The sequence below is a fragment of the Leptopilina boulardi genome, unplaced genomic scaffold (assembly GCF_019393585.1).
Source record: "Leptopilina boulardi isolate dan_hultmark-lab unplaced genomic scaffold, ZJU_Lbou_2.1 LbouV2_310, whole genome shotgun sequence".
Lineage (NCBI taxonomy): Eukaryota > Metazoa > Arthropoda > Insecta > Hymenoptera > Figitidae > Leptopilina > Leptopilina boulardi.
In genome coordinates this window covers 4658760-4686462 of record NW_026137875.1, presented here as the reverse complement: position 1 = coordinate 4686462, position 27703 = coordinate 4658760, and the positions used below count along the sequence as shown (strand labels likewise).

The 27703-nt window shown below is 25.8% G+C and overlaps 2 protein-coding genes across 5 annotated transcripts in view; one reads left to right on the top strand and one right to left on the bottom strand.

Annotated features, from left to right (window-relative positions):
* The window catches only part of LOC127283559 (uncharacterized), a 135417-nt gene extending 130816 nt beyond the window's left edge, over positions 1–4601 (bottom strand). For 2 of the 4 annotated variants that reach the window (XM_051308515.1, XM_051308518.1), the window contains exon 1: positions 4303–4595. The gene's annotated coding sequence lies outside the window, so the exon portion shown is untranslated. Of the gene's footprint in view, positions 1–4302 lie in introns of all 4 variants that reach the window. The other 2 variants (XM_051308517.1, XM_051308516.1) reach the window with 2 other exon arrangements.
* A 10890-nt stretch (positions 4602–15491) lies between these two features.
* Positions 15492–27627, top strand: LOC127283588 (UNC93-like protein MFSD11). Its single transcript, XM_051308562.1, has 3 exons — positions 15492–15634; positions 22641–23579; positions 26973–27627. The coding sequence occupies exons 1-3, from the start codon at positions 15542–15544 to the stop codon at positions 27348–27350; spliced, it is 1410 nt and encodes a 469-aa protein (XP_051164519.1). The 5' UTR covers positions 15492–15541; the 3' UTR covers positions 27351–27627.
* Positions 27628–27703: the final 76 nt, after the last annotated feature.

The window sequence follows — 27703 nt, the reverse complement described above, 5'->3', positions numbered from 1 at the left end:
CATATACTCCATTATTATTAGGGCAATTAGCTCGTACACTGTAATTTCTAGAGCGTTTTCTTAATTTCATTATAAAAGTTTCATCAAGGTGATTTTCATAATATTCTCAATTTATTTATATTTTTCAATCTAAATGACCTGATTCTCTTCCAATAATGTTAAATAAACGTGAAAATAGCAAAAAAAAAATATTTTAATAATTTTTTAACATTAATATATTAATTTAATTTATTATTAATATAATTAATTAAACGTAATTAAAAAAATAGTTTATTGATTATTATATTTGAGTTCAAATAATTTTTATTGTATATATATATAGTAATAATTCTCATTTTTAAATCAATTGTATTACATAAAAACAAAATCTCTTTTATAACTGTTTGTTTTTCCTATCTGAAAGTTGTAATCGTTTTAACTATACTATATACTCGCAAATGAATTAGTGTAAACAAAAATGACATTGTTCTTTTTAATTTGCATATATATTTCATTTCCCGTTATTCTTCGTGTGCTCTTTTTTTAAATTACTTCCAGAAATTTTCTTTAAGAGGAAATAATAAAAATTAAGAATAAGATTTGTCAAACTGTGGTATGAAAATTAAAAAAATATAATAAAACGTGGGAAATATTTAGTTATTAAATAATTATAAATATTATGTTATATTATGTAAAAAAAAAAGTTTGAATAGATTTTAATATTTCATACACTTTTTATAAAATTTCTGATAAGTATAATAAATTTTAGAATATTGTTTTTTAATTCTCATCATTAGAGAAAGTGGATATTGATAATAAATTCATTTATAATACATTGACAGTAGTTATGAATATTTTCTCTTAAAAAAGAAAAAAAAATTCTTTTTTTTGCGTAAATTTCCACAAAGAATGTGTTTACAGCTCTCAATAAACTTGTGGGAACGAATCAACCTTTATAGAAATATATATTGAACATTTCCTGTGATCATTGAAGCGCGCTCTTCCAATCAAAGTTTCAACTTTTAACAAAACTATTGCCAAGTCCTATTTTTTATATGTACGAGTCACATTTCTTTTGTCAAACATTTTACAAACCAATTTTAATTGATAAAAAAAAAAAAAAATTGCGCAGAAAATTAATATCAAGTGAGAATTTTGTTAATTTTTTTTATAATAAAAAGTCCTAGTACAAATTTTATTATTAATTAATATTAAAAATTAATTCTTAATAAATTATAAAATTCTTTGCTGAATCAAACTGAATTTTATATATGTTTTTTTTAATGATATTTCAATAATAAAAAAACATTTTATCATAATTAATTTAATAGTATCAAATTTGATATACAAATTTAGATCAATTTTATACTTTGAAGTTAACTGTTAATAAATTAACGTTAATTATTGTTATTATTATTATTATTTTTAATATTATTATTGCATTTCTAAAATTAATAATAGATATTATTGTAAATTATTATAGTATTATAAATTATAATTCAAAAAGAAATCTTTGATTTAAACTTAAGGGTTACGTTGGAGTTACATGTTGATGTAAATGCAGAATGCAAAACCGAAAATAATGAGAGTGAAAAGGATAGTGAGATATTCCTGTCCTTTTCACTCTAATTATTTTCGGTTTTGCATTCTGCATTTACATCAACATGTAAATTCAACCTTAGTTTAGAATGGGTATAATGTAAATTTCCACTGAAATTCAAGTAGAACGTCCGAAATATGCCATATTTTTTATAGTTTTGACACCTTCTCCACCTTGAGATTTTCTCTATAGTCTACTTCCCCGCCCTGTATTGAAAAATGCTTCCACTCCCTGAAAAGTGTCACAATTCGGATGTTACACTTATTACCAACCAACCATTTTTATATTTATTTGTCAATAAGATTTTGACATGATTCTTAACCTAAATTTATTTATTTACATCACCAGTTCCCGCAGTCCTACTGGACCATATATGGGTAACTAAAAGTAGATACTAACAAAATATATATTATACAAAAATAAAATATAATTAATATGTGAAGTAAATATGTAAAGTATATAGTACAAAGAAAAATAAAATATGAAAAACCTGATACAAAAATAATAGTTAAAACCTTACTGGCAACTGATTGTACGATACAAATGTCGTATTAGGTACTATAAAGAATCGATATAGGAATTAAGAGTGGATGTGAATACTTTTGCCGATGAAAAAAATAAGTCCAGGTCCGGATTCATTTGAGAAAATAATTTGTTGATATGATTACAAAAATAAAAAATAGGTGCAGTAGTGCCAAATGATTTCCTTGGGGTATCAAGATAAAAAGGTTCAAAATTACGTGTTGAAAAGTTAGGAATTCTTAAGTTAATCATATTTAAAATATCAGGAGCATAAATTTGAGAGTTAAGTACTACTAAAAAATTATTTTATCAACAAAAATGTATGATTGAATTAAATTTAAAAATGTTTGACTGGTATAGCAATAAAGATTTGAATTTTAAAATACGGTTATTTTTGTATGTAATTATTAAATTTAAAATAATAAATCGACGGGTGATACGAAGACTAACATAATCGAGATTCGGAACGAAAAAAAAACATTCTCAAAGAAAATATAACCAAAAATACAGTTTTCATTTTAAGTTTTCTGTACAAATAAAAAAAACTTTTATCGAAGTTTCTCTGAGTTGTAATATTTATTTAAAAATTAAATATAATCAAATTAGTTTTTTAAAATAAAGATTCATTTTCGAATTTAAAAATCAGGAATGTTAGTTTTCGTGCAAAGGTATTTTAGTAGTGTTTTTTTTTCGTAACACCTGTCGAAATAGGATTGAACTAAAAATATCGTTTTCTCAGTAATATCTACAATAAAGTTTGGCACTCCTTAAAAATAAAAATAGGGTTTTTTTATTTTTATTATTGAAATTTGCAATTGTCACGGTTGTTAAATTTTCTTCAACAAGGGCTGGGTTCGATAATAACAAAAAAAAAACACGTGGGATGGGCTCTTGGAAAAAGGAACACAATACAAGTGCAAATTGCAATGTACGATTATATATATCGAAATCCTATCACACAGCTTCATTTGAGTGCATAAAATTGAACGACCTGATCGATATCTGAAGGGTTTTATTTTTCTCTATATATACATTTATCTTATAGAAAAGTATTTTATATCTCGCAAAAGTAATCTTGATTTCTTTTAATCGATGATCTTTAAATCAACGAATTTGCAACATCACAAAGTTCGATCTTCAAATGATATACAACTGAATAAACTTGTTCTTATTATTCTATCGATATTATCGCTTAATTTTATATAAATGCTTCCTTCCGACTGATAAACGCATTCCAAACAAGTGAATATCCGATACCATTATCATTAGAATCAAATTAATATACAATTTTTACGTTGAATATTATTTTCGTCAAAAATTACAAATTTTTAAAATACAAACTAAGCTATTTTTTTAAAATTATTGATACAAATTAAACTATTTTTTTAAAAATAGAAAATAATTTTTTTCAAAATTAAAAATTTTCAAAATACAAATTAAGATATTTTCTTAAAAATACATTATTTAAATTTAAACAAATTATTATAATAAAAACGAAAAATTTGTTTACATTTTTCATCAGCTTTGAAAATGATTAAAATGTCATTTGCTGTGTCATAAATTAACACGGCTATGAATTAAATTATAGATAATAAATATATCGAAAGTTTTCAATTAATTAATTTCGTTTTTTATTAAATATTCTAAATTGACATTTGTTTAAATTTCGCATTGTTTACAAATTGAAGAACTTGTCAAAGTCAATGTCACATGGAGAATGATATATATTTGTCTCAGAGTTAAATAAATGTTCTTAAATAAATAATAATTATTTAGCCCTGAGATCAAAATTTTTTTCATTATTTATAATTTAAATATATTTTATTTGATTAAAATAAAAAAAAATTCTCCATATATAATAGACATTGAAAAAAATTCATTTGCTTCAAAATAATTGATTACTTATTGAATATTATCAAATAAAGTATTTCCTTGAACCAAATTTTAATTTTTATCAATTAAATTTTATTTGTTTTCAAATACATAAATTATTAATTTAAATACAGAAATTATTAGTTTTAGTTTGATTCAATTGACACAAAATTTTTAATTTCACTGTAAATTATTAAGTTCTTCAGTTAATAATTTTAAAAAATTTAACAGTTTTTAATTAATAATTTAAAAATTTTAATTAATAATTTTTATAAGTCAATTTAGAAAATAATTATTTTTTTCTTTGAAATAAAAAATTATTGACATACCTATTTAATAATCTGTTGAAAGATTTTTTTTTTTTTTTTGTTGATGTTAATCCTAAACACTGCCACAAAATAAAATGCACAAAATTTGACGTAACAAAATATAAATATCTAATTTTAAGTCAGGTGAAAAATCCCATCGATCAATGAAATGAGAAATCGAGCGATAAATTTGTTAAATCACGATACAGCATTGAGGCCGGTGCTGAGCCGACTGACTGACTTGGCTGTAGTATAGTAGTCAGTATACATTCAACATAAAACCACTTCCACACAGCCTCTCTCCAGCTCCAGCAGCAGCAGCGGCAGCTCCATTCTAAGCATATATTTCCACCACTCCATATAATCTCCGTTGACCAGGTGGTATGTATACAATCGGCCTAAAAAGATTTTTTAAGTATCAACTTTTGCCACAGAGGGCGCTGCAAACTAGGACTTATTACAGAAATAAAGAAAAAAAAATTTCTTTACAAAAATTTTGTAATAAATATTTTATTTTTTTTCAATAAATAATTTTAAAAATTTAATTTTCTTAATAATACATTTTTCTTTGTAAAATAAAAAATTGAAATTACACGCAGAAAAAAGGGATTTTTTTTTTTGGAGATAAATAAAAACATTTATTTGTACTAAAGAAAATATATTTATTTAAAGAAAATTTTTATTTAAAACAAAATAAATAGTTAACTAAATGAATAAATAATTTTTTTCTTTTCTTATTTTTTTACATTCTTTTTGTATACTTTTATTATTTATTTAGTTTTAATATTTTTAGCATTTTTGTCCGAAAGGGTGTTTTTTTCACACAGAAAAATGGTATATTTGTCTTACAGCCTAATAAATATTTATTTGATTCAAATAAAAAATTTTATTTACACCAAATAAATGGGCTAGTAGGCTGTGTGACAAATATACGTTTATTTAACTCAAATATATTATATATTTGATTCAAATAAAACATTTCTCTGGGTGTAAGCCCGTTTATACTACAAATAAATAAAAATGCTTTTTCCTTTATGGATAATTGATTATTGGCAAGATATTGTTACATCCCGAGCGAAAGGCGAGGTTGAATTTAATTTTAATTAATAAAATCAATTTTTAAATTTTGGAGGAATGGTAGGCTGATTAAGTCAAGTTGGTAAGGCTTGACCATTTATTTTTATGTGAGAACGTTTGTTCCTATCGATCCTATGGGGGTCGTCTTTAAGTAACAATATACAATATACACCAGCTAAAACTTTTTTTGAGTTAAAATAATAAAAAAAATTTCATGTCATTAAATTAAATATGAGCACTTTTTTCATAAAAACTGTAACAGTACTTTCTCAGAAATTACAGTCAAAAATTAAATTTCCATTTGGAAAATTAATAAACGCTAAAAAATACACGACCTAAGATTTACCAATCACGAAAATAACAAAAAAAAGTATTTTAACATAACATATTTTACTCATTATGACAGCCGTTTGGCAGGTTATATATGTCACCAGACGTTTCGCAGTTTTGCCGAAAGGAGGAGATTGGCGCTGTTGCTAACCACCTGAAATACATAATCTACCAAAGGGCTGTCACAATCAGTAAAGCAGTATCAATATGTTAAATATTTAATAACATTTTTTTTGTTATTTTTGTGATTGGTAAATCTTAGGTCGTGTATTTTTTAGCGTTTATTAATTTTCCAAATGGAAATTGCATTTTTGATTGTAATTTCTGAGAAAGTACTGTTACAGTTTTTGTGAAAAAAGTGCTCATATTTAATTTATTGACATGAAATTTTTTTTATTATTTTAACTCAAAAAAAGTTTTAGCTGGTGTATATCTTGCCAATAATCAATTATCCATAAAGGAAAAAGCATTTTACCATCTTGTTTTCAAGAAAAGGCTGTTGAAAATTTTCCAAAATTTTAGTATCAATGTAGATGGCGCTGTCTCACTTGGACCTGGCCAACGTACATTGAGTGACTATACACCGCAATGAGAAGAGAAACATTGTCATGCGAAAGTGAGAAACCTTTCTCATCGATGAGTGAGTGAAATCAAGTTTGCCAACCTAGAAGACGTGTTGGTAAGGTAGGTATTGAATTTTTTCTTAAGAAACTATTCAATACCTACCTTACCAACACGTCTTTTAGGTTGGCAACCTTAATTTCACTCACTCATAGATGAGAAAAGTTTCTTACTTTCGCATGACAATGTTTCTCTTCTCACTGCGGTGTATAGTCACTCATTGAAAGTAGACCAAATTTTGGTAACCGCTGATTGTCATGAAAATACGTAATGGAACACAAGCGCTCTCGTGGGAAGTATGTAAATAGTGGGGAAAAATTAGAAGTACGTTGAACATAACCCAAAAATACATTGCTCCTTATTTTTAAAACTTTTACAATGGCTGACTGTCCAGCTGAGTTTAACACAATCAGTGGCGCTAGTGTTCCATTACGTATTTTCATGACACTAAGCGGTTACCAAAATTTGGTCCACTTTTCGGTACCCGCTAAACCTCAAAAAAAATACGGAATGAAACACTAGCGCCACTGATTGTGTCAAACTCAGCTGGACAGTCAGCCATTTTAAAAGTTTTAAAAATAAGGAATAATGTATTTTTGGGTTTTGTTCAACGTACTTCCAATTTTTCCCACTGTTTACATACTTCCCACGAGAGCGCTTGTATTCCATTACGTATTTTCATTTTCATTTCTAAGCGGTTACCAAAATTTGGTCCACTTTCAATGTACGTCTTTCGGTCTCCTTATACTACTCCATGATAAATTCTTTGGAAGTGTATAATTGTAATAAAGTAAATTATGCAAAATATGAGGAACAATAATATAAAAGGTGATTTTTATAAAATTAACATTGATTTCGATGCTTCTGTAAACAAAATTCATGGTTTAACGTGACCAACGTCTTACTCCGAGGTCTAGGGAGCCAGTCAGAAAAATTGGCGTTTATATCGCCGGCCAGAACTCGAAAACTATAAGTCATATTTTCAAGATTTTTGTGTTATTCGATTACTTTCGATCTCATCTCGATGCCAAACTTATTTTTGTCAAATTTGGAAATGAAATTTCTTATAGTTTTCTATATTACCGACCGGTTAAAGATTTAACATGTTAGTATACAGCGCCACTGCTGACAATATCCACTATACCTATATATGTATAATAGTTAAAATAAACATGTCTGCCGATTGTCACTTTGTTCTGTTTTCATATCGTTATTTGAGGAAAAAAATGTGGAGCGATCGTGTAGTGTTGGCCTGTGTACATAGTAAAGTCACAGTATTATTGCCAATTGCTAAAATTTTGCACCGGAATAATATCAAAACATAACCTTAATCATGGATGTATTCTGTTCAAAAATTGTTGTAATTAACTGGTCCACGACAATTCTTGAACAGAGTAAATCCATAATTGAGGTTATGTTTTGATATTATTCCGGTGAAAAATTTCAGCAATTGTTAATAATTTGGCATTACGTTTTTAATATTTTTAAATTTAATTGTTTGGAAATTTATTGTCAGTTTATTCTAAATTTATGCAATGAAAAAAAATTTATTTGATTCAAATAATCGGTTACTTGATTATTATGGAATAAATATTAATTTGTATCAAATAATTATTATTTGAGTCAATGAAATAGTATTTGTTTCAAATACAAAAATTATTGGTTCAAGTACAATTTATTTAATTCAAATAAAAATTATTTGGTTCAAGTAAATATTTATTTGATAATACTCAAGCAACCAATTATTTGAATTAAATAATTTTTTTTATTCTAATTTTAAAATTCGACTTTTGTTTGATAATCAACGAGATATTTCGATACTTTTTCATTTGTTTTTCATGCATTGTCTTTTTTAAAGAAAGGATTTTATTATTTATTAATGTGTCTGAAGCTATGCACATTCAAGTAAACGAAAAATTTGTTTACTACTTTTTGAACTTGAAAATTTATTATAAAATATTTCTTTCCGCATTCAAAAATAAATTAATAATTTATTAAGTGTTTAATGTACTTTTTTTTATTTATCATTGCTTTAATAATTTTTAAAAAATTTATAAACAAAAAAAATTTTGTTCATTTGAACGTTTAGAACACATATTTATTATTATGAATCATCTATACTGAGAATAATTAGTCACAAAATAATATTTATAATTTTAAACAATCAAATAGAATAAATGTTTTTTTAATATAATATTTATTTGAAAAAAAATAAATTATTAAATTGTTATTAAATATTATTTTTTTACTTAATTCAAATACAATATATTTGATGGAAAAAAATTTCTTTGGCTGTATTATTAATTTAAAAAAAAAATATTTTTATTTGAAAAAAAATTGTTATTAGTATTTTGAAGAATAGTGTTGATTTTAAGTTATAATACAATTTTATTCGTTGTACTTATAGGAACACTCAACTTCCGTATGTTATTATTAAGTCATTAAAAAATTTATTACCTCTTAGAGAGACAATAATTATATTTTAATTATTATTTTTCGAACACATTAGCGAAAACAATTGATAACAGTAATAAAATTTTTTTTTAAAATAACAAAAAATTTTTTTTCCTGTTTGTACTAAACAAGACATTTAACATAATTGAACAAATTTTGTTAAATGTTGAAATTTAAAAAAAATGTGCCTTATGTTCTGAACGTTTAATGAACCAAATTTTTTTTACTATTTTCTTAATTTCAAATTTTATAATAAAACATTGTTTTCTGTATCCAAAAATAAATTAATAATAACACTGTGTTCGAAAAAGGTACTTTTTTTTGGAACAAACTTGGCATATAGTGTATTAACCTAATTTGGGTACGCTGAATTCAATGGCGTTATCCGTTTTTAAGATCGGGTCAAATTTTTTAAATAATCGGTATTTTATTTTTTTTGCCCATTATCAAAATTCAACATTTTTCCTAAACAAAAAGAATAAAATTGACTTGATACTCGTTACTTGGGGGTTTTTTGGAGTCGCTGATTACGAATCTGGTGTCAGTTTTTCAAAATTCAAAATGGCGGATCCAATATGGCGAAATTTTTTCAAAAATTGTTCGAATTTGCTTGAAACTTTCTACTCGGGGGTTTTCGGGTTCGCTGATTTCGAATCTAGTGTCAGTTTTTCAAAATTCAAAATAAAACAATTGGTTTGTTTGAAACTTATTTCTATTTTTTGACAATAGTGTGTTATTTAAATTATTTGTTTAGATGATATTTGAAAGTAAGATTTGTAATGAAAAAAATATATATTTTTTATTTATTTCTATAAAATTATGTTATAAACAAACGGTTTTCCTCAGAGGAGAAAATATCAGTTCATAATACTTATTCATTGATTATTCATTAATAATTAACAGTTTTGAATAAATAAAAAAAAATTGCTATCGCATAACATGTGGAAAATTAAAATTAATCAGTTTGCCATTCATTTTCCAAAGATAAATCATTATTCACTCATAATAATAATAATTCAGATATTATTGTATATTGACTTCAATTTTATTATCAATTTCATGCTCGTAAATTATACATCGATTAATAAGTAATGCAATTTCCGTCTATTTTAATAAAATGAAAATTATTTTTTTTTTAATTTTATATACAACTACAACTTTCAACAAATTTTTTGTTTTGTTGTTAATTATATAATTAAATATTAATTATTATTAATATGTAATCTAGATTATGTACTTTTACCGTAACATATACAATATTACATATTTTTTTTGTTACAAAAGCATTTTATGAAAATATAAAAAAAAAATTATATAAAATATTTTAAATTTTGTAAACTAACATTAAATATTAATTTAAATTACTCGAATCAATAAGATATTAGAAAAAAAATTCATATCAATTATCATAAAATGATAATTTTGAATATTTTAAATGGAGAAAACTAGCGCCTGCCTACTAGCAACCCTACATACTTGAACGATATCATTTTAAATTGGCTATAAATTTGTAAACATAAAATGTGAAATTTTTATTTCCATGAAAATGTAGTTCAATGTTAAAATTTTTTCAACAATGGAAATTTTCGTTTAATTATCTAAAATTCTTTTTTATTAATATTTAATTATAATTGCGCATTAAAACTTTTTTAATAAAATAAATTTGCAAATCGCATATTTTTCAACTAATTAAAAATAAATAAAAAGATTCAAAATAATAATTAATTAATAGTAGTCATTAATTTTCTATTATAATTATTATCGCAAAAAATTGTCATAAAGAATGAGTTGTCAATTTTCACATCTCAATTCTTATATATTATGTTATAAAAGTGTTTGAAAAATGAAATTGTTAATTGAAAAGTCAAACAATTAATAACGGTAATAAGTCAACTATTTTATGTCCAACTGATAAGTCACGTTTAATTTGTAAGGAATGCTTGTTATATGTTACAATTCTTATGTAACTATGCATTTATTACAATTAATGGAAAAAAACATTTAATAAACAAAATGCCAAACAATTCTTTTCATTTGTATATAAAAATGAAATTTTTCATTATGATAATTCAAGAATTCAGGAGAAAATATGAAGATGCAATTTAAATTTTTTTATTTATTTTTTTCAAGAAGCTAAAAAATTTATTTCTTACGTTAAATAATTATTTGTTTATTATTATATTTAATATTATTTATTATTATTTATTTATCATTATTTTTAATATTATTATTAATTATTTATTCATTATTATTTATAATAGGGGAATAGTGTCAGGGTTGGACACTTGGCTTTTTTTAATAAGAACACTAGCGCCACCTGTGTGCGTACGTGACGAATCTTTTAGTAATGTAACCTAACTTTTTGTGGCATTACATTTTTGGAGAATCAAAAGTAGCGTCTCCTGTGACTTCGGTGCAATCGAAGAGACAAAAAAAGTTTTGTTTGACTTGTGAATAAACCTAAAAAATGTGTAAAAAAAAGCAAGAATTCGGCATGGTAAACTTATTGAATGTATTGTGGGGTACATAATTTAAGAAGAAAAAAAGTGAAAAATCGAATCGCGACACATGTCTGGTTATGGTTAGCACAATTCGAAAATGATGCTTCTAGTTAGGGTTGGACACTTTATACAGTTAGGGTTGGACACCCATATTAATTATGAATTTGACACAATTTATAAATAAATTTTATTTTATTGATATTTCAGTGCAAAATTGTGCCAAAGATATTAGAAAAATAATACTTAAATTGTATAAATTTTGTTCATCATTTCATTGAGTTATTTGGAACAATAAAGCGTTATTTTTTGTAATTTGAGTTCATTCCTTTTTTAAACCCATGAAGCTTTACAATTTGTAAACAATAAGTAAAGATAAACATGAAAAAATAAGAATAAAAAAAATTGTAAATGTTATTTTACGTTTTTACCAATAATGCGTTTCGATTTTCAAAAAGTGTCCAACCCTGACTGAAAAGTCTAACCCTGACTAGATTTTTTTTTTAATGTTTATAACTGTTTTAATTTTGGATCAATCAATTTACGGTCCACAGCAAAAGTGTTCCTCTTTTGTAGATCTTTCCACCCATATACCACAATTGACTGAATTTATCTAAACAAAATATTTATAAACAAAAAACCAAAACTGTGTCCAACCCTGACACTATTCCCCTATTATTACTAATTATTCATTTATTATTAAGCACAGATAAAAACTGAACTCAAAATGAGTCGTGTAGGCGGCTCATTTTGAAGTGCAACAAAAATGAGCCATGTTGATGGCGCCACTTTCTATGTCGTTTAGCATTGACTCATTTTGAGTATTGCAACAAAAATGAGACGAAATTTTTTCTGTGTGTAAAATTGAAAAATTGTTTTATATTCCTCATACATTTCTAAGTATAAAACCGTTGCAAATAATGACACTTAATTAGAAAAAAATTATTTAATAATAATTATTAATTTAAATAATAATTAGATAAATTATATACAAATTTTTATTATTATTTATTTTAAATAATAATTACGTGTAATGAGACGTATAAATTTGAATTCTAATCGCGCATTGTTTTCAATAAAGATATAATTATTATTAATTATTCAATTATTACATAATTAAAAAATAATTTATCAATTAACTTTTTTTTCAATTGAGTGTCATGTTTCTTCTCAACGATTTTATAGATACTCAGAAATTTATACGAAATATAAAACAAACTTTAAATTATTTTTAAATAATATAATAAAAAAATTTATTTTTTTGCATTATTAATTTATAAAATTGAAAATTTTAATTTTTTATAACTTTAATAAAAAATTTTTCTGGATACTAATTTTTTTTGCTATAATTTATTCATAATATTATTTATTACTAATAATTTTTTTATTGTTATTTTTTTATTATTACTATTATTATTATTGTTGTAATTAATTTTTGTAATGTATACAAACCGTATTATTATCATTTTTTTTTTTTTTTTGAAATTTTTTCTCCTTATTGCAAAAATCAACTAATCATTTTATTTCAAAGATTTGAAAAATATCGTAATAAACTGTTTGCTTGAGTTCATTGGCACTTGCGGGTTATCAAAGTGAGGTACGACAGAAAATCATCAATTGTATAATCATCTAATATTACTGAGAATGATTAGTCAAAAAGTATTGATAATTTTATATAACCGCCTAGAATAAATAAGTATAAAATAAAATTAATTTAATGAAAAATATTAAACTAATAATAAAAGTAATATTTATTTTATTTAACCTCTTCGCAGTTTAGTAGAAAAATCGTTTGTGGGTCCAAAACGGTCCAAAAAAAAGTTTCCAAAAAAATATCATATCATCGTATTAAAAGTTTTTGGGGTCGCTGAATCCAAATTTAAGGTCAAATTTAAAAAATTCAAAATGGCGGAAAATTTTTTAATTGATTCGATTCGTTCAAAATTTGGTATTTTTGGGGGTTTTTTGGGTCGCTGAATCCAAATTTAAGGTCAAATTTGGATTCAGCGACTCCAAAAACCCCCAAAAGTACCAAATTTTGAACAAATCGAATCAATTAAAAAATTTTCCGCCATATTGTGTCCGCCATTTTGAATTTTTTAAATCTGACCTTAAATTTGGATTTAGTGACCACGAAAACCTCTGAGTACCGAATTTAGAACGAATCGAATCAATTTTAAAATTTTCTACCATATTGGATCGCCATATTAGGTCCGCCATTTTGAATATTTTAAATCTGACCTCAAATTCGGATTCAGCAACCCCGAAAACCTTAGTATATCCATTGACACTCAAATCGAATTATGTTTAGTATTTTTTTTCTAATGTGGACATATATGTCCAAAATCACAAAGTTGGGACGACTTTTTTTGGACATATATTGGCCATCGACTGTCAAGAGGTTAATTATACAGATACATTTAACTAATAAAAAAAAGAAAAAAAAAGATATAATAATAAAAATAAAATAAAAAAATAGAAAAAATATCAATATAAATAATAATAAAATGCACCTTTAACCCCTAACTGGCACCATGGGTCCAGTAGACCCGAGCATTTTTTCAAGCTCAAATTAATTGAATGTGTTGCTTTTTGAATTTTTTTTTCATATTTTAATATATTAGTTTGACATATTTTTAGTAATTTTGTAAGTTTTTTGATACAACTAATTCGATACAAAAGAATAAATTATAGTTTGAAACATTAATAATTATAAATTTTTAATTTTAACCTAAAAAGTCACATTTTATTCTGAAAAATAAATACCATTCTTGCAATTCCTGCTATTGTGGTAATTTTTTCTTTAAAGAATAATATATCATAACCTTAAATTTTTAAGTCATATTATTAAAATTTAAATAACTCATAAATTTTCATGTAAAAACACGCAATTTTTTTGTTTTTATTTTTCACAATTTTTTTTATCTAACTTAAAATAAATTAATACCTGTAAAACTAATGAAATTTTAAAAAACACATCATAAGCTACCTCAGATTAAATTTTTGTGCAAAAATATTTAATACCGGCTGTACAATATACGTTTGAATACGTCGGGTCCAGCAGACCCATTGTGCCATTTACTTTCGAACGCGGAATTGTGCCAGTTGAGGGTTTATTAAAATTTATGTTTATTATAAAAAAATGTGTTAAATAAACTGTACACTGAAAAAAATTTTATTTGATTTAAATAATATTAGGTACTTGACCATTATCAAATAAATATATATATGTGACGCTCATCCATAAGAATAAAGGGAGCTTAAAGGCAAAAAATTTTAGGTTATTTTTACTAATTGTATTTACTTGATTAATCGTTGTTTCGTTGTTTTTTTTTACTAATAGTTGATCCTCTTTGTGTATTTTTAATCCAAAAATCATAAACATAACCTAAAATTTTTTGCCCCTAAGGTAGTGGCTTTTCTCGTATGGAGCGTCACATATTTATTTGTATCAAATAAATTTTTATATATATCAAATAAATAATTATATTTTGTATCAAATAAATTTTTGCTTATATCAAATAAATATTTATATTTTGTATCAAATAATTTTTTTTTACTCAAATAAACTGGTATTTAAACCAATAATTTCTGTATATTCGAAACAAATAAAATATAATTTGACAATTATTTGACTCAAGGAAATATTTATTTAATAATTTTCAAGTAACGGATTTATTTGAATGAAATAATTCTTTTTTTTCATTGCAACAATGTATCGCCTTCAATGATATTACTATATTGCAATTATTATTGAAATTGAAAATGAATATAGGTGTATATATATATATATATAAGAACTGACTCGACCAAGTGGGCTCATAGCCAAGTATACAAACTGAAAAGAAAAAGAAAAAAAAAAAAGAATATATTGTTTTATACTCCTCTTAATGTGATAATTAATCTTCACGATAAACTCATAACATCACACATTCCATTCAAAGTTAACTCAAAGATTGTCGAAGTGGTTTTTATACAGTTCCACGCTCGATTCTATGCTACGGCGCACGTCGCTTTAAAATAATTTTCACACACTTGAAGTTAAACATACCTGTCAAATGTAAATTTCATTCGTCTTTAAAATATACGTCAGTGGCTGCAGCAATGTCTCTTATATCGCACACTCCTCTCGTCGTCAACCAATCGTTATTGTTATACAAATATCAACAATAAATTAAAAGTGAAAAACAAAAAAAAAATAACATACACACACGGTGACATATGGTGTTTTTCAAAGAGAAACTTTTTTTCAATTAACAACATATATTTATATAAAAATAATGATTCTCGACAGGGAATTTTTTAATGTGTTAATATTGAGTTGGGGGTTTATGTTCACATTTTCTGCGTTTCTAACAACAAGTAATATACAGGTGAGTATATTTATAGTTCATGTTTTTGATTCTGTAGTATACGTTATGTTATGAGAAAGAGAAAAGATGCGCTAAAACTCTTGCCAAGAAATCAAGTGTCTGTGAATTATTTTATAATTCCAATTTCAAATCACGAGGGAGCCTTCCGTGTTTGTATATGTACGCACGAGTTTACAAAAATTTATATATTTTTTTCTTGTTGTTATTGATTATTATTTTTGATTGGATAAATTTAGAAACGAACAAAAAAAATAATATTTTTATTCTCTTTTATTGGAAAATATATTGTTATTGATAAATTTAGAAAAAAAAAAAAATTTTTCTTTTACTGCAAAAACATATTATTGATAATTTTTATTTAAATAAATTGCAGGGGAAAAAATAAATAGCAAATTTTATATTTCAAATTTTATAAAAGTATTTTCAAGTCGTGGAAAATATGCAAAAAAAAAAAAAATTCATAATTTTCATATCAGAAATTCTAAACTTTAGAGAAACTTTTATAAACTTAATACAAGGATTTAATTAAATTTAGTACCATTCGGTAATGAATCAAATAGGTTTTAGAAAATTTTAATCTAATGTTTAACTATTGTAAATTTCATAAAAGTTTATTAATTTTTTTTTATTTCTTATATGGAAATTTCGCTTTCTTTATCCTATTTTCCACCGAATTGAAAATAGGTTTAAAAAATTTTTGAAAATACTTTTAGAAAATTTAATATTTATTTTCTTTTCGTCTGGATAAATTTAGAAATTAAAAATTAAAAAAAAATTTTCTCTTACCAAAAAACATAATATTGTTATTGATAATTTTTGTCTGAATAAATTGGATAAATTTACAAATTGCAAACAAAAATAATTTTTTTTTCATTTATTAGGCGAAACATATATTGTTATTGATAATTTTTATTTCAATAAATATTACACTTTTATAAACTTAAAACGGGATTTAATAAAATTTAGTAACATTTAGTAATGAATCAAATAGGTTTTAATAAATTTTAACCCTTAACTGGCACCATGGGTCCAGTAGACCCGAGCATTTTTTCAAGCTCAAATTAATTAAATGTGTTACTTTTGAATATTTTTTATATTTTAATATATTAGTTTGACATATATTCTTAGTAATTATGTAAGTTTTTTGATACAACTAATTCGAAACAAAAGAATAAATTAGCTTGAAACATTAATAATTATAAATTTTTGTTTACAAAATTGTTTGTTTGTTTTCAAAATCGGCCAAAACACCAAAGAATCTTATCTTATAAATTTTCTAAATTAGAAAAATTGTGCGAATCCATACAAAAACGCGAATGCAAAACGAAAAGTAGGAAAGTAATATAATGACAGGTTCATTACGTCCTGTCGCCGTCAGATGGCAGAAGCATGCAGGGAATGTAAAATCGCAGCCGTTATTATATTACCTACTTTTTGTTTTGCAATCGCGTTTTTATATGGATTCGCACAATTTTTCGGATTTAGGAAATTTATGATATAAGAATCCTTAGTATTTTTGGCCGATTTTATAAAAAGTGTCTATGTTTAAAGGTACCAAAAAATTACCGAATTCGCCTGAAAATTTTTAATCGAGGGTTTTTGAGGTTGCGAATTACGAATCTGACTTTAGAATGTTATTTTATAAATTAATACTAACAGAAACTCAAAAAATGTGTTTTTGAGGTTATGTTAGAATCCTGAATTGATGGGGTTAAATCGGCCTCAGATTCGGATTCAGCGACCCTAAAAATGTATAGTAAACAGTCAGACACTCAGATCAGAACTTTTTTTAAATTTCTTTGTGTGGCCATTTTTGTAGTTGTAATAATAATAGTTTTCTTATTTTTTTTTTAGAAAACAGTTTTTGATGTATAATATGTTTTAACAAATTTTAACCCATAACTAACACCATGGGTCCAGTAGACCCGAGCATTTTTTCAAGCTCAAATTAATTAAATGTGTTGCTTTTGAATATTTTTTATATTTTAATATATTAGTTTGACATATATTCTTAGTAATTTTTCAAGTTTTTTGCTACAACTAATTCGATACAAAAAAATAAATTAGCTTCAAACATTAATAATTATAAATTTTTAATTTTAACCTAAAAAGTCACATTTTATTTTAGAAAATAAATACCTCTTTTTGCAAGTCCTGCTGTTGTGGTAATTTTTTCCTTAAAGAATAATACATCATAACCTTAAATTTTTAAGTCATATTATTAAAATTTAAATAACTCATGAATTTTTATGAAAAAACAGGCAATTTTTTCGTTTTTATTTTTCACAATTTTTTTATCTAACTTAAAATAAATTAATCCCTGTAAATAATGAAATTTTAAAAAACACATCATAAACTACCTCAGATTAAATTTTTGTGCAAAATTATTCAATACCGGCTGTACAGTACACGTTTGAATACGTCGGGTCCAGCAGACCCGTTGTGTCATTTACGTTCTAACGCGGAATTGTGCCAGTTTTTTTAAGGATTAATATAACTGTTGTAAATTTCATTAAAGTTGATTAATTTTTTTTTAATTTTTAAAATTTTTTTCTATTTATGGAAATTTTATTTTTTGCCAATTTTTCCACGACTTGAAAATCCATTTACAAAATTTGAAAATACTTTTAGAAAATTTGATAGGTATTTATTTTTTTTCCGTGTGGATAAATTAAAAAAATTAAAGAAAATAAATTTTCTTCTTTTATGAAAACATATTGTTATTGATAATTTTTGTTTGGATAAATTTAACATAGCTGAAGTACGCAACGTTTATGATAAACGATTTTAAAAAAAAAAAATTTTTTAAATGAAAAATTCTATAATTTTTTGCCTAAAAAATATTTTTTTATAAATTATTGATTAATAAAAACTATAAGAAAAATTTTTTGAGCAAAAAATTATTTCTTTAAAAATCGTTTATCATAAACCTTGCGTACTTCAGCTTTGTTAAATTTAGAAATTTCAAAAAAAAGAAAAATTTTTTTCTCTCTTTTATACTTGGAAAACATATTGTTATTTTAATTTGACACTTTTAATATTCGTTAATGAACATCTTTGCAAATGAAGTTGATAAAGTGCGTGTTATTAGAAGAAATTTCATAATATATTACTCTAATAAGGTTAATCTTGAATTTAATTGAACTGAATTAGTATATTTTTTTTCGCATAAAATGGGAAAATAGATTTCGTAGTCTTCTACATTAAGATCTCTATCTATTCTATTCTTTTCCTGAGGAATAATAATAAGTTGCGATTCTTGTTTTCTAAGTTGTTTTTCTCTTATTATGCTTGTTTTTATGAAAGTATTTTTTTCCCCCTTTTCAAAGTATTTTTTCTTCTATTGATTCCTATTTTATATAAATTATACTCCTTTATTTTAAATTGTTTTTTTTCAAATTTTTCTTAGAAATTAATTTTTTTTTCTTAATTATATTATGTTTTTTAAAGTGTATTTTTTCTTAAATTTCTTTCTCAATTGCTTTTTACATTTTTTCAATAAATATTTGTTCAAGTTATCGTGTGGATAAAAAAGGGTCTACAGGCAGACAGGTTTTCAAAACCTATTTTTTTTGGCATCAGGAGCCCAGATAGCACGTAAACTTGCAGCAACCTTGCGGCAAGCTAGGCTAGCTATATTGCAGCGCATAATTGCCAACCTTGCATGGCAAACTTACCGCAAGCTTCAAATATCCCACCTGACCCAAGCATGCATGGTAAGCTTATCGAAAGATTGCAGTGTAAGGTTACTACAAGATTGCACAATAAGATTATCGCAAGATTGCTCAGTAACCTTGCACGGTAGGCTTGTAGTAAGGTTGGTTATTGGTCAACCTTGCATCAACCTTGCTACAAGCTTACCGTGAAAGCTTACTAAGCAATTTTGCGATAATCTTATTGTTCAATCTTACACTAACCTTACACTGCAATCTTTCGGTAAGCTTACCATGCAAGCTTGAGTCAGATGGGACATTTGAATCTTGCCTCAAGGTTGCTGCAAGCTCACGTGCTATCTGGGAGGTATCAAAACGTGGAGATTCACTGGAATTAGAAAAAGGTCAAAATCCGACAAAAATGAAAACTTTCTCATTTATGATGAATGAAAATGAAATTAATCTTTCGCACAAAAAATAATAAAAATTTTTGTCTACAATTTTTTTTTTTAATTGTTAATCGAAGAGCGTTGCAAAAATTATTTAAATCAAAAAATTATAATAATTTGCATAAAAAAAATTTCTATATCTAAATTTAAATTTCTCAAAATTGAATTCTATTGATTTTACTCTTAATTTTTGAGAAGGAAAGCTGCAAAATTGTGCAACATTTTGACAGGTGACAATAAAATCATGAATTTTACACTTAAAAATATTGTAGCTTATTTTTGTGTTTACAAAGTACATGATTACATTGTCATATATATGTGTTATAATATTTTATATATGTAATTAAAATTATATTATATTAAATTATTATTATTATTATTATTAATTATTATTGTTATTAAATTATATATAATTATTATTTATTTATTATTTTATATAATTTTTGTAAATTTTCACTAAAATTAAAAAAAAAACAAAATCAATAGAATTGAATTTCCAAACAATATTTTCCCAAAATATAAGTTTTCAAAATAAAAATTTCTATTGAAAAATAATTCTTCAAATATTATTTAGAAATAAAATTTTCGCGGAACTTTATTTTTTTTATTTCAATGGAAAAATCAACAACGATATAAATTTATTCAGAAGTCGTATCCTATATATATTTCATTGACGAAAATGATAAAAATAGCAATTCTTATCATTTCATTGCAGACGTTACATATGGCGTTTACAGCTTCTAATAAATTATCATCACTCGGAAAGATAAATTGTAACATTTTTTTTCATTGAAAAATATTCTCATACTTAATAACGGTCAATGAAAATCTATTACTGGCAGTGACACAGACACAGACTTTTATTCGTGCGTAGAAAATACTCCTTGATAATGCCTATTGTTTGTTAAATATTACCAATGAAAATGCTTTGCAAAAAAAAGAAGAGAACTTTTTTTTTTACATTATTCTCATATTTATTCTCGTTTAAAAAGACAAGACAATATTCTTAACTATGAAATATTTCTTGTACGTTAGAATAATAATAATTAATGTCAAAGGAAGTTCAAAGGAATATATGTAAATGTCAAAAATGAAATAGTTAAATTATAATATATATATAAATATATTTGCTCCCAGGCGGTGGAACGATTTATTTTATTCTTACTGATAAATTTATTTAATCACAAATTGTTGGCTCTAAACCAATTTTCCAATTTATTCAACAAACTTTGTAATGTACCGAGAAATTGTATATATATATTATTAACTCGTGCATACGTTATGCGTTTATTAAAATTATTTTAGTCTCCTCCTATCGGTGATAAATTTTTATTGATTCTCAATTATTTTTAAGGTTTAAAATTTTATTTATTACAAATCTGATATTTTTTTTTCAGTGAAACAAACACCAAGGAATCTTATCTTATAAATTTTCTAAATCAGAAAAATTGTGCGAATCCATACAAAAACGCGATTGCAAAACGAAAAGTAGGAAAGTAATATAATGACAGGTTCATTACGTCCTGTCGCCGTCAGATGGCAGAAGCATGCTGGGAGTGTAAAATCGCAGCCGTTATTATATTACCTACTTTTTGTTTTGCAATCGCGTTTTTATATGGATTCGCACAATTTTTCGGATTTAGGAAATTTATAAGATAAGAATCCTTAGTATTTTTGGTCGATTTTATAAAAAGTGTCCCTGTTTAAAGGTATCAAAAAATTACCGAATTCGCCTGAAAATTTTTAATCGAGGGTTTTTGAGGTTGCGGATTACGAATCTGACTTTAGAATGTTATTTTATAAATTAATACTGACAGAAACTCAAAAAATGTGTTTTTGAGGTTATATTAGAATCCTGAATTGATAGGGTTAAATAGGCCTCAGATTCGGATTCAGCGACCCTAAACATGTACAGTAAACATAGTCAGACACTCAGATCAGAACTTTTTTTAAATTTCTTTGTGTGGACATTTTTGTAGTTGTAATAATAATAGTTTTCTTTTTCTTTTTTTTAGAAAACAGTTTTTGATGTATAATATATTTTAACAAATTTTAACCCATAACTGGCACCATGGGTCCAGTAGACCCGAGCATTTTTTCAAGCTCAAATTAATTGAATGTGTTGCTTTTAAATATTTTTTATATTTTAATATATTACTTTGACATATTTTTAGTAATTTTGTAAGTTTTTTGATACAACTAATTCGATACAAAAGAATAAATTAGCTTCAAACATTAATAATTATAAATTTTTGTTTACAAAATTGTTTGTTTATTTACAAAATCGGCCAAAACACCAAAGAATCTATCTTATAAATTTTCTAAATCAGAAAAATTGTGCGAATCCATACAAAAACGCGATTGCAAAACGAAAAGTAGGAAAGTAATATAATGACAGGTTCATTATGTCCTGTCGCCGTCAGATGGCAGAAGCATGCAGGGAATGAAAAATCGCAGCAGTTATTATATTACCTACTTTTTGTTTTGCAATCGCGTTTTTGTATGGATTCGCACAATTTTTCGGATTTAGGAAATTTATAAGATAAGAATCCTTAGTATTTTTGTCTGATTTTGCAAAAAGTGTCCCTGTTTAAAGGTATCAAAAAATTACCGAATTCGCCTGAAATTTTTTAATCGAGGGTTTTTGAGGTTGTGGATTACGAATCTGACTTTAGAATGTTATTTTATAAATTAATACTGACAGAAACTCAAAAAATGTGTTTTTGAGTTTATGTTAGAATCCTGAATTGATGGGGTTAAATCGGCCTCAGATTCGGATTCAGCGACCCTAAAAATGTATAGTAAACATAGTCAGACACTCAGATCAGAATTTTTTTTTAATTTTTTTGTGTGGCAATTTTTTTAGTTGTAATAATAATAGTTTTCTTATTTTTTTTTTTTTAGAAAACAGTTCTTGACAGCGTATCAAATGAGGATCCAAGTTTCACAGGAGATGGCTACAGTAGTTTGGCCATTGTTTATGCAGTTCTCAGCATATGCACATTTTTTACACCGTCCTACGCTCAGGAAATAAGTCCACGCTTATCAATATTCACTGGATCATTGTGTTATGCATTTTTTGTCGCCACATTTCTTTGGCCACATACATTTTTACTTTATTTTGCCTCCGCCATACAAGGACTCGGCTCGTCCTTAATGTGGGTTGGCCATGGCCGTTATATAACAGAGAACAGTAATTCAGAGACAATTGCCCGTAATTCCGGTATTTTTTGGGCAATTTATCAACTTTCACTAGTCACTGGTAATCTCTCGGTTTATTGTATATTCACAACAAAAACATATGACAAATCAACAAGAAAATTAATGTTCATCATACTCACAATTCTTGCAATTATTGGTACATTAATATTGGCAACATTAAGAAAACCATTGACAAGATCATTGATTGAAAATGAAATTTGTGAAAAGAAAATGGAAAATGTAATAAAAGAAAAAATTAATGAACCAAAAAGATGTAAATATGTGACATTAATTGTTGGTTGGGAGAGAATGAGACGATTTTTGAGTCTTATTGTAACGCCACAGATGATTATGTTGATAGTGACTTTTATGTATAGTGGACTTGTACTTGCTTTTTATTCAGGAGTTTATACCGCGAGTTTTGGATTTACAGTGAAAATGGGTGAATTGAGAAAAAAATATGTTAGTCTTGTGGGAATATGTTTAGGAATTGGAGAAGTGACAGCGGGAATTATTTGTGGACCATTAGCTTCGACAATTAAAATTCGTTCACGTTGGTTGATTTTGGTTATTGGATCCATAGTACACGCATTTTGTTATTTGACAATTTTCTTGAATCTTCCAGATAAATCTCCCTTCACGGTAATGTTATTCTTCCTTTTTTTCTTTATAATTTACCACACAGTCAACCGGGGTAATTGTATCCACAAAAAATTCTATTTTTTACTCAACTTTTCATTAAAATTCAGAATTAAAAAAAAATTTTAATCTATTGTGCTATGTTGTTGACGTTTGTTTAAAGAGTTACAATGAAAGTAAGGCAAAAAAATTACCCCGGTTGAAGGTAATGAAAATTAAAATTATTTTCATTACAATTGTTTGATTATTAAAATTATTTCATATCAAAGAATTTGTAATAAACTAAATACTAATTTAATAGAATTTCTATTCAACTATTTCAATTTAGCTAGAATTAATTTTTTACAGATTTTTTATTTCATAGAATTTGTATGTGACGGAATTACCATTTGATAGAATTTTCATTATAGATAGAATATTTATTTAAAAAAATGTTCTGTAAAGAAAGAATTATTTTCTAATCGAATTTTTCTGTCGTCAGATTTTTATTGCAACAAATGAAAATTCTGTAAAATAAAAATTCATCGTTTTAAAAATATTTTGTAAATTGTAAATTCGTCTAGAAAATAATTCTTTTTTAATATTCTTTTTGTAAAATAAATTCTTTTAAATAACTATTTTATCTAATGAAAATTTTAGCAAATAATAATTCTGTCAAATACAAATTTAGTCGAATGGAAATTTTCTTTAATAAAAGTTTTTTTTAAATAATGTTATGTTAAGGCCAGGTCCAAGTGAGGCAGCTCCATCTACATTGAAACTAAAATTTTGGAAAATTTTCAACAGCCTTTTCTTGAAAACAAGAAGGTAAAATGCTTTTTCCTTTATGGATAATTGATTATTGGCAAGATATCCCTTTCAGGGGCACATTATTCTAAGCATACAAATTTTTGTTTCATTACGTATTTATACGTTTTTTGGGTCGCTGAATACAAATCCGAGGTCAGATTTTGCAAATTTTAAAAATTCAAAATGGCGAATCCAATATGGCGGACATTTTTTTTTTAAATTCAATATATTCGCCATATTGGATCCGCCATTTTGAATTTTAAAAAACTGACATCTGATTCGTAATCAGCAACCCCGAAAACCCCCGAGTAACGAGTTTCATACAAATTGCATTATATTTTTAAAAAGTCGTCCGCCATATTGGATCCGCCATTTTGAATTTTGAAAAACTGACCTCAGATTCGTAATCAGGGACCCCAAAAACCCCCGAGTAAAGATTTTCAAAGTCGTAGCACTTCGCGTTTACAAATAGCTGAATTAATTATTAAAAAAATGCATATTTTTCAGATTGATGGAATAATATTAAGTTAACAATAATAAATTATTCATAAACAATATTATAGATTCGTTATATTATATCCTTAGAATCTAAAAATAAGAAATATATGATTATTATTAGATAAATATGCCGGAAATACCAAAAATACAACAACAAAAAAGGTGGGACGTATACGTCCCACTGCCCCTGAAAGGGATATACACCAGCTAAAACTTTTTTTGTGTTAAAATAATAAAAAAAATTTCATGTCAATAAATTAAATATGAGCACTTTTTTCACAAAAACTGTAACAGTACTTTCTCAGAAATTACAATCAAAAATGCAATTTCCATTTGGAAAATTAATAAACGCTAAAAAATACACCACCTAAGATTTACCAATCACGAAAATAACAAAAAAAAAAGTATTTTAACATAACATAGTTTACTCATTATGACAGCCGTTTGGCAGGTTATATATATGTCACCAGACGTTTCGCAGTTTTGCCGAAAGGAGGAGATTGGCGCTGTTGCTAACCACCTGAAATACATAATCTACCAAAGGGCTGTGACAATCAGTAAAGCAGTATCAATATGTTAAATATTTAATAAAATTGTTTTTTGTTATTTTCGTGATTGGTAAATCTTAGGTCGTGTATTTTTTAGCGTTTATTAATTTTCCAAATAGAAATTGCATTTTTGATTGTCATTTCTGAGAAAGTACTGTTACAGTTTTTGTGAAAAAAGTGCTCATATTTAATTTATTGACATGAAATTTTTTTTATTATTTTAACTCAAAAAAAGTTTTAGCTGGTGTATATCTTGCCAATAATCAATTATCCATAAAGGGAAAAGCATTTTACCATCTTGTTTTCAAGAAAAGGCTGTTAAAAATTTTCCAAAATTTTAGTATCAATGTAGATGGCGCTGCCTCACTTGGACCTGGCCATAAGGAGACCCAACGACGTACATTGAGGGACTATACACCGCAATGAGAAGAGAAACATTGTCATGCGAAAGTGAGAACCTTTTCTCATCGATGAGTGAGTGAAATCAAGATTGCCAACCTAGAAGACGTGTTGGTAAGGTAGGTATTGAATAGTTTCTTAAGAAAAAATTCAATACCTACCTTACCAACACGTCTTCTAGGTTGGCAATCTTGATTTCACTCACTCATAGATGAGAAAAGTTTCTTACTTTCGGATGACAATGTTTCTCTTCTCACTGCGGTGTATAGTCACTCATTGAAAGTGGACCAAATTTTGGTAACCGCTTAGTGTCATGAAAATACGTAATGGAACACAAGAGCTCTCGTGGGAAGTATGTAAACAGTGGGGAAAAATTAGAAGTACGTTGAACATAACCCAAAAATACATTCCTCCTACATTCTCACCTCTCAGCTGCCTGCCTGCCTGCCTGCAGGAGTTGTCATGGCAACGTGTAGGAGTAACAGAGATAGTAAATTCAAATTTGAATTTTCTCTCTCTCTCTTAATCCTGCACGTTGCCATGACAACTCCTGCAGGCAGGCAGGCAGCCAGAAGGTGTGAGTGCGCCCTTAAAATTACGATCAGCAAAAGTGCGGCCACTTTTGACGCGGATTCTTAAGGGCAGGTCAAAGTCGATGCGATTTTTCCATTGAAATTCTATGTAAAAATTGCTTCGACTTTGACCTGTCCTTAATGGCCGTTCGGTCTCTTATACTATACTCCCTGATTCCTATACAATAATAATAATTTTTCAGCAACGTTTTAAAAATTATTTACATTGTAATTAAATTTCCATACCGTTTAATTTGAAGAAAAAAAATTTTCCTTTATTTTATAAACAAAAACAAATTTTTGTACCTTATTAACCCCAATCGCGGGGCTATTGTGGTACAAACTTTAAGTTTACATAATTCAGATAAAAAAAAATTGTTTTTTAATAAATCTTAGAGAAAATCTTTATAAGAATGTTCACAACACAATTAAATACTTAAAAATATTTTTCGATAAATTTAGAATTTTATTTAAGCATAGAACAAAAAAAAATTACGATTTTTGTACCATAATAACCCCGCGATTGACATTATATGTAAAATTTCTATACATTGATGCATTAATTAAAATAGTAATTAATTACTTTTTAGGATACTGAGGACATTGGTTTTATATCGCCTTCAATATCATTAGCAATGATTGGTGCTGTCGCTATGGGATTTGGTGATGCTTTTTTAAATACACAAATTATTGCTCTTCTTGGCACAATTTATACGAATGACACAGAATATGTATTTTCTCTATATCTTCTCTTTCAATCAATAGCGGTGACGTTGAGCTTTTTTTACAGTAATTACTTTGGACTCTATTTACATTTAGGTATTTTAATTGTGGTAGGAATACTTGGAACTATTTCATTTGTAATAGTTGATTTAAAATACAATACAGACAACGATAGTATTATCCCAGTTAGTCACGAAAATACAACTGCCGAAAATCCAGTCGAATTGGAAAGTGTAAAACGATAGGGCAATTGTTTTCGTTTCTTTTCTTCTTCTTCTTTTTTTTTAATGTCAGTAAATATTTAAAAATCATATACGTTTAGAATAAATGTCACAAATTTTTTTTTATTTATTATTATGTGTAAATAGAAACTAAGCTAAGGTATGTTTATAATTTTTAAATGTTGCTTTCTCGACACATCGAAATGTTAAATAATTTTTACAGTACCTGAAATTCAGAAATTGATCGACCGAATTCTGATAATATTAGCAGATTCTAAAAATTTTATGTGTTTCAATTTATAGTTTTAATTTTTTTTTTTTTTTTTTTTTTTTTTTAGTAACACTTTAAAAATTAAAACTCAATCTATTTATTAATA

Coding starts and splice junctions, on each gene's coding strand:
- LOC127283588 (XM_051308562.1), top strand. CDS start 15,542: ATGATTCTCGACAGGGAATTTTTTAATGTGTTAATATTGAGTTGGGGG. Junction 15,635..22,640: donor TAACAACAAGTAATATACAG/GTGAGTATATTT, acceptor TTTTTTTTTTAG/AAAACAGTTCTTGACAGCGT. Junction 23,580..26,972: donor CAGATAAATCTCCCTTCACG/GTAATGTTATTC, acceptor ATTACTTTTTAG/GATACTGAGGACATTGGTTT.